This window comes from Physeter macrocephalus, chromosome 7 (genome assembly GCF_002837175.3).
Source record: "Physeter macrocephalus isolate SW-GA chromosome 7, ASM283717v5, whole genome shotgun sequence".
NCBI classification, from domain to species: Eukaryota; Metazoa; Chordata; class Mammalia; order Artiodactyla; family Physeteridae; genus Physeter; species Physeter macrocephalus.
In genome coordinates this window covers 64,759,301-64,768,004 of record NC_041220.1, presented here as the reverse complement: position 1 = coordinate 64,768,004, position 8,704 = coordinate 64,759,301, and the positions used below count along the sequence as shown (strand labels likewise).

Sequence of the window (8,704 nt, the reverse complement as noted above, 5' to 3'; positions counted from 1 at the left end):
GTAAAACATTCAACACCAAGTAGAATCTTTGTTGGTATTATTATTATTGAAAATACTATCATATGTTATTGAAAATATATATGATATCATATATCATCATATATTTTTTGCTCTACTGGTATTAAATATATCCACTTTAAAGTAAATAACCACTGCTTACAAGGCTCACATTCTACAGCTTTATTATTTTTAGCATTTGAAGGCTAAAATAAACATTAGAAAAATCTTTCAGAGAATGTTTTGAAACAAGACATCCTAGGACTAAGACAATGAAAAACACTATTTAAACACTATTAATATATAAAGTGACTAAATATATTAATAAACATTTATTGAGCAAGTGTTCCATGCTGGGCCCTGTGTGGTTCCTAATATCACTGACCATTATGGAATCATCATGGGCACGTCTAGTCTAACAGTACAGTGGAGCAAGATAAGTTAACACGGTTGTATTTGGAAAGAAATTTTTAAAGAAGAAAATGCAAAACACAGTACCACATTTAGCCAAGAGTTAGGGAGTAAACCATGTATTGTGAAACTAGCCTTGCTTATTTTCTTTTTTTATTAATTTTTAAATTTTTATACAATTTTTAAAGTTACTTTCCATTTACAGTTATTACAAAATATTGGCTCTATTCCCCCTGTTGTACAATGCATCCTTGAGCCTATCTTACACCAGAGCCATGCTTACTTTCATCTTCTCTCTGTCATCTATTAATCAGCCATCTCAGAACAAAATGTGACTTTTTGAGACAGAACGGAAAAGACATCCAAAGCTTCATACGGTATTACTCTGTATCCTGGATAAATAAGAACTCTAGAAAGCCAAGACCTCAAACTTTTATCCTTCTTGGGAGATAAAATGGTTTGACAGAAAGCGAAAAGATTAAGCAGCTGACCCACCATCTTCCAATATTTTCTGGACTACTTTCTTGATTCTGGGAGCTTCTGGGTCCAGGCAGACGTTCTTCCCATTCTTCAACATTGCTCTGCAAGAGAGAATAGAATTATCCGAGAGCATCCTGGCACACTATCGGAAGGGATCCAACAGTGTCGTTAGGGGTGGAGGTGAAGGGCTTCCCTAGTGAGGCAATACTGCAGAAGCAGAGACTTACATTACTTCGACTTTGGTGCAGTGGGGTCCTGCCCTGATCACTTCCAGTCTTTGGATGTTACTGGGATGAATGCCAGAGGTGGTCTTCACACACAAGCAGCGAAGTTCAATGTACAGCTTTCTATTCATACTTTTAGCTAGGGTAGAAGGTGTGATTCTATGAGTGGTCATGATTATCTCAAGGATCTGCCCTATTGACGGGTACCTCTCTCACAAGGCCATTGAGAGTCTGATCGGTAAACCTTTAGCAGAATTCCTGTCACATGAGTGCAGTGCCTCCATTTAGAGTTATTCATATAATGCCCTTCTCCAGTCCCAGGAGCATCAGGACAGTCCATCCCCCAGACACAGCTGCAGCAGAAGCAGCCTCAGATGCAGGGAAACAGAGGCTCCACCGTCAGCTTTCCCTAAGTTTCTCTTACGTTCTCCAGTGGTGGAGGGAACCAGCGTGGTCAGGAACAGTGACATCGGCAGCAACACCTGCAGGACAGAAAGTGGGACGGCCCTGGTACAGGAGGAGGTGGTGCTGCCTCTAAGGCTCATGGCAGAAAAGACTGAGTTAGAGTTGTTCCCAGAACCTGGGAGTCTGCAGCTAAGTCGCTTTTCATGGTCTCCTGCTGTCTTTTATACACACTCCCTCAAGGCCAGTAAGGAGAAAAAGGATAGGGATGGGGGAAGTGAGGGTGTGTGGTAATATATGTGTAAGAGTGGCCAAGTTGTGCCCAACCCAGATAAATGCCAGGCAAGTCCAATTCCTGCTAAATTTCATTTTAAGCATCCCTGCAGACTCTCACTGCCCCCTTCTCAATATCCATCTCCCTTACACAATATTTAATACTCTACTTAGGCAAGAACTAGACTGAAATAGTACATATATTTTCTTTGTATAATTATGTAACATGCCCTGCCTTTCCTATAATGCAATTTAGAGGCCTTATAGACACTTTATGTGTATCTGAAAGCATAAGCATGCGGCCCTTGGAAAAGAGAGTTCTCTTCCCTTTCTGGTTGCCAAGGAAAGCAGATGTTCCTCTCTTGGTTGTTGATTAGTATTGGGGTTCGTTTGGAGTATGTGGATAAAATAGGAGCCAATCACCATCAAAGTCTCACTTTGCATATGATTTATGAGCTTCTTTCTGTCTTCCAAATATATTCTCTTTTGTAATTTTATCCAGAAACTAGAAGCAAACTCATCCTCCCTTCTGTTATAAAATAAACTACTTTTTTCTAGCATCTGAGTATACCCTAGAAAACAAGACCCAGCAGCTTCATTTTTCATTATTAATCTAGCTGAGAAATGCATAATACAATTCACTGTAAAAGATTCATAACCTGCAGATGCATGTGGGATAAAGCATGCAAGTTCCTCTTCATCATTACTCCACATTCCCGGTCTCCGATGGTAACCACTGGTAACAATTTGGCACTAGTTTTCTATTCTCTCTACATTTATATACACACATATACATATACATAGAGCCACACACGTAATATTGGGTAACTTTTTGGCCAACCCAATACATAGAGATAAACATATAGAGAGGTAGACATAGTTTTTTTTTATATAAATGGGATTATTATATAGCTTTTGCCCTTCAAAAATATGTCTTCAGCATCCTTGCATGCTACCCCAGTGTCACTTTTCCCCATTATTTTCAGTGTCTTCATAACACTCTATAGCATGGACTCCTGTTGTTCAACTTCTGTCCCACTGGTGACCTTGAAGGTGTTTCCATTTTTGAACTTTTCTATGAACTGCAGTAACATCTTTCTTCCTCAAGTCTCAGACACCAGTTAAGGGTCTGGATCTCAAACCCCACATGACAAAGCCCTGCAGCTATGCAGAGATAGACCTGAACATCACATACTGGCTTGCACATGCTATTGTCTGGATCTCTGCCCCATCTATGAGACTTGCTTCCTCAACAGGACTGTACACTTTTTTTAAGGTTTTTAAAATAACGATTATTTCTTAAAAGTTAACATGTGCATAATCGGAAACCAAAAAACACAAGAAGCAAAAAACAGTCATCCATAATCACAAGCAGTTTACTGTATGATGCGTCCTTCTAAATCTCATTTGTGTATCTACACAACTAAGCATCCATTTTTATGTAATTCAGCTTTCACAGTTATGTATCATGCTTTTTCACACATCATGAATATTTACCATTTCAAAGTCCCACAGCTATATGAGTATTTTTATAACCAAGAATACACTACACCAACTCAATCTGGAAGGAAAATAATATAATCCTGCCTTTCTTGGCAATAAAAATTTCATAAAAGACAAAAATGGCAACAGGCCTCTAGAAAGATATTGGCAGACTTATTATTAAAATACTACATTCCCTTAATGTTAAATTAAAAATGAGACATAACACAACAGAGTACACAAAGCATAATGCTTCTAAGAGGATTCATTATCTGATCTAAACAATTAAAGTATTAGCAAGAAGGTATGTTTCCATTGACTTACTTAACAATATATTCCTATAGCACAGCCAAGAGATGCACACGCATCAACGGTTATCATCAAAATATAAATACGAACACACCCACATACATCCCTCCCTTTATTTTTCCTTCTGTCCCTCTGCTGCCAGCTTAATGAAAGAGTCCTGACGTATATTTCTGAGACGGTTTAACCATTCCATGTCCAAGGTGTTGCTTTTTTAAAAAAAATCAATTATAACAAAGATATTTACAAATTGGTTAATTCACTAGCTCTACTTTTTATCCTACTTTCTCACCTCAGGTCATCTAAAAAGTTTAGATGTTGCAAAGTAAAGAATGAACCTTGTCCACAATAAACATAGGTACTTTACAAAAATGCGCATATAGACCTATGGTTATAACCTAAAACTGTCTTCTAGACATGGAGATATTAGCCAAGAGCCCTTCCTTTCACCCTTCCTCTTACCCTTCCACCAGCATTTCAACGACTAAGTACAGGACTACATCTAGCTCTAAGAAGTGGATTAACTTAGACACTCTCAGAAGACACAGGCCTTCCTAAAAAACAACAAAAGAGCATTTATAAAGGGATTATTTTACTACCTCTACTTTTAATATATTTTGGGCATTAGGACTTGCTTATTCTTTAATGCACAGTAATATTAACTGAAATGCACAAGTAGAACAATGGTTAGACAATCTGAACGTCTAGACTCATGGGCACAGAACACCCCTCTGTACACTTTTGAATACAGAGGCATGTCCAAGGTTTCTTTGAAGGCCTCATGTATCCTATAATGTGTAAGGTAACACAATATACAGTAGGTCTTAGCTAAACAGTGTTAGTGAATAAATCAATGAATATGTATCTCTAAAGGAAAGTTTCATTTTCATTTCTAATCAGTCACAATTCTCAAATTAGACTTCACATGGCCCAAAGTACCTGTGGTATAAAAAGGTGATTTGGAAGGCTGGGCAAAAAGGATGAGGCCCCAGACACAGGTTGTCTTCCCCTTACAACTATGTCCAAATCTGACACAATATTCAAACTTCCCATTTTATTTTTTTCTTATTTATTTATACCTTTAAAATTTTAGAAGGAACTCTTAAAATATTAAATGTATAAGATTACTTTTTATCAAAAGAATGACTACAGTCAATGATTTCCAACTTTTAAAAAATTTTAAGCCAATTTTTCCGTTGTTTAGCAGTTACTGACTATGCCTACTTAAGTTCTTATTTCCTGTTTTACAATGTATTCCTTATTTTTCTCCACCCCATTTGTTTTCTTCTTATAACTTACAGTCTAGCAGTAGAACATATTAAATTAACCTGATTTTCCACCTCTCCCAACCCCAAAATTCATAGTCTAGCAGGTAAGCTTAAGGAAAATCTTAAGCTGAAAAATATTAGTATCCTTGTAAGAGTGACCATGTGAAATGAATTATAGAAAGAATTTCAACAGGAAACAGAATCAGGAGAGCAAACTTCCTTCTGATTCTTCCTGAGTGATGACGGTATAGCCTTTCCCCATTATTGTGATTAAACTATTGCTAATTCACAAATCAGATGTGTTTGTATTCAACCATAAGCTCAAAACCATTTCCACAGCAAGATATAAAGTTTTTTGGCATTACTCATTATATTGTTCTTTTTCTGTCCATCCCACCTCTCCCCTCTGCAACACGTACTGTTTACTATATCTGTGAGTTTCACTGTACGCTTGCCACTCCCCGAACCCCATACAAACACTATCCACATTTCCTTCCTGGTTCACTTAGTAAGATTAGTCAAAAGTTCCTAATCCTTTTGGAGAAACTATATGGAAAGTCTTCTGAGCTAATGATGCTACTTGACTTAGCTGATACCAGGAAAGAGGTAGGCATGTAGCACAGGATCATCAACTCATTGTCTTAATCAACAAGTGTATTTTGTCACAAAAGACACATCGACAGCAAGGTTTGTGAGGAAGTATTAACACATTTCTTGAGTCACTAAAATTTCACAAGTCTATTAGTCAGCGTTTGAGGTAAAAAACGTTTCACTAGTTTTCATTTCTTCAATATATATTAAGTATCTACTATGTGCCAGGCATTACAAAGTCTCTTTGCTATGTGACTTAGTCATTTAACTACTTCTTTTTTAAAAGTGAGATCTCAAATATTTGTGCAAAGCAATGGGATATAAATACTAATTTGCTATTACTACTACTACTATTGCTAACTGCTATTACTGTCACATGCATAATTTTCTTGGCTTTCCATGAAGAGAAACATAATACCGACACGAATAACCTGACTATACAGAAATGGGTAAAAAATATTTTAAAATCAGTTATTCAAGCAAAAGAAGTTACTTTATGCAAAGTTATAACTTCAGAGAATGCTAGAAAATTAGTGTCAGAGGTTCTTGGGTTTAAAAATAACTTGACAGCTTTTTATGACGCTTTGTCACCGTGGGTTTTTTTTTTTTTTTGTGGTAAGTTACTTTATCTCTTTTTCCTTTAAGTCATTGTCTTATAAATAGCAGCGTCATTCAGGAAACTAGCAAGTTTTCTAAGACTCAGAACAGAACTTATCTGTTAGCTGTTTTAAAAGAAAATATCTAGAGACACTGGAGGAACATTAGCCTTTAAAATTAAAACATATATTAATTCTGCATTAATTAGAATGTTTTGAACTGACATCTCCTAAATATGAAGGGGATAAGCCACTGCCTACAAATTAGTAATAAAACAATGGGTACACTAGGGGCAGGAAAGGAATAAAGACGCAGATGTAGAGAAAGGACTTGAGGACACGGGAAGGGGGAAGGGTAAGCTGGGACAAAGTGAGAGAGTGGCATTGACATATATATACACTACCAAATGTAAAATAGATAGCTAGTGGGAAGCAGCCACATAGCACAGGGAGATCAGCTCAGTGTTTTGTGACCACCTAGAGGGGTGCGATAGGGAGGGTGGGAGGGAGATGCAAGAGGGAGGAGATAGGGGGATATATGTATATGTATAGCTGATTCACTTTGTTATACAGCAGAAACTAACACACCATTGTAAAGCCATTATACTCCAATAAAGATGTTAAAACAAACAAACAAACAAAAACAATGGGTACAGAAGATCCTAGAGATGATAAAATGGAGGGTCAGTTTTTTAAAGCACTTTAATCAATAAATTGAAATACTAGCCAACAAAAGCTTTCCTATAAGTGCTGAAATCTAATATGTCTTCTGTATAACTCTGAGTGGCCAAGAATGATCCAGACCTCAAATACTCTGGCACTAATTTAATTGAGGCTGTATCTTATCCAGGGGTGAGGCATGGTGTGGGGAGTGGAGGGAGAGGGGGGAAGGTGAAAGAGCTGATGGGGAAATATCTTCCTGGGTGCTGTTATACAGGAACTATGCAAAGTTTTGCAAGCCTGTGGATTTTTATTTTAATTATATTGATTGCTACTATTTGTTGAACATCAGATGCCTGACCATCCTTTTTTGATCCTCTTTTACTGCATAACAAGCCAACTCCAAACAGTGGCTTACGGCAAAGGTTTGTAATTTCTGATAACTCTGTGGGCTGATGAGGGGTTCTTCTGTTTTCATCTTGCCTGAGCTCACTTGAGTTGGTGTGGTCAGAAGGCAACCGGAATGGCTGAAAAGTCCAAACAGGCCTCTTTCACGCGGGAGGTGTTTTGTGCTGGCTGCTGGCTGAGATTTTTGCTGGGGCACCTTGGTCCTCCTGTTCCTCTTCCTCTTTTAGGTAGTATTGTTATATTTCTCATGAATAAATGAAGAAGGAGGGAGCAGGAGAGAGAGAAAGAGAGAGAGAAGGAAGAGGAGAGTAGGAAAGAGAGAAAAAGACAATAAAAGACAAGAGCCTTCCACTCTCCTCCCTTCCCGTCCCGTTTCCTTTCTTCTCCTCCTCCTGCTCTGTCCCTCTCCTCCCCTCCTCGCCCCTCCCCAGCCCCAGAAACCATGATGCACCTCCAGGATGCCCTTTCAGGATCCTCTGGAGGGTGCACCACAGCTTTCTTCCTTGGCTGGGAATGAGGGCAGCAGATAACGCAGAACGAACGTCCGCCCTGGGCATAGCTCACGGTCTGAGGGCGCTGTCTCACCCAAAGCTATGCCCACTCCCCAGGGGTAGCCCACATCTAATGACTGGCCAATGGGCGGATTCAGAGGTCTGCCTCCTTGCCAAAATTCAGAATAACTCTGCAAAGCCATGCCAGCTCCAGAGCTTCTCACAGGGCCACCCGAATCTTCTGTCACACAGCGGCTCTTCCTTTGCCCACTGCTGCTTGCTTACTTCCTGACAGATGTTAATTTTGAGAGCATCCTCAAATTTCCTGCATGCAAATCTCCTCTCAGAGTCTGATTCTAGGCAATGCCACCTAAGACACTATTTCTCTCTCAAAATATCTATTTCCTTTTCATTCAGCTTTCAAGAAAAGCTTTGTCAGAGAAAACTTTGAGTGTATTTGCTGCCAAAAGACCTTACCTTAGATTGAAAGCTTTTCATCTTTGTAATCGCTATATCATAAGGATCCTGCACAAGGTCCAGTACGAAACAAGATTACCAATAAATGTCAATACCGATATTTGATGGATTAATGTTTAGAAGAAGGGAAATACATCATACATCTGTATAATGTTGCCACATAATTGACAGAAAATATATAGAGAATATGAACGCATTGTTTCCAGAAGCTTCCTGAAAAAGACTGGTGGAAAAAAAGAAGATTTCTTAGAAACACTAAAAATTAATCATTCACACATAGGTGTAAAGAATGGTAGTAAATATGAGAAAAATTAAGGGTGCTTAAATGATTGAACCCTCAGTTTTCTCATTTAAAGAGGAGCTTGAATTAGGAGGCTTGAGAAAGGAACTAACATTTATCAAGAAACTACTTTGTTCCAGGTTAGTCTTTATTGCCTGAGAGATAGATATTATTGTACTGCTTTTACAGATGAGAAAACTGAGGGATGGAGAGGTTAAATAAATTGCCAAAGTCACGTAGCTAAAAATACTCAAAACTAGACTTGACATGCAACTGCTTTGACTTGCGCTTCACCACAAACTACAAAGAAATATCACTGGCCTCTCTTGCTGGAAGTGAATCAAATCAACTATTTTTC

At 38.3% G+C, this 8,704-nt stretch overlaps 1 protein-coding gene across 1 annotated transcript; it reads right to left on the bottom strand.

Annotated features, from left to right (window-relative positions):
• Window positions 1-886: 886 nt before the first annotated feature.
• Window positions 887-1,657, bottom strand: PPBP (pro-platelet basic protein). Its single transcript, XM_007126257.2, has 3 exons — window positions 1,537-1,657; window positions 1,116-1,251; window positions 887-989 (listed from the first exon to the last, which is right to left on the bottom strand). Exons 1-3 carry the CDS (start codon window positions 1,655-1,657, stop codon window positions 887-889), a joined length of 360 nt encoding a protein of 119 aa, XP_007126319.1.
• Between the last annotated feature and the right edge of the window lie 7,047 nt (window positions 1,658-8,704).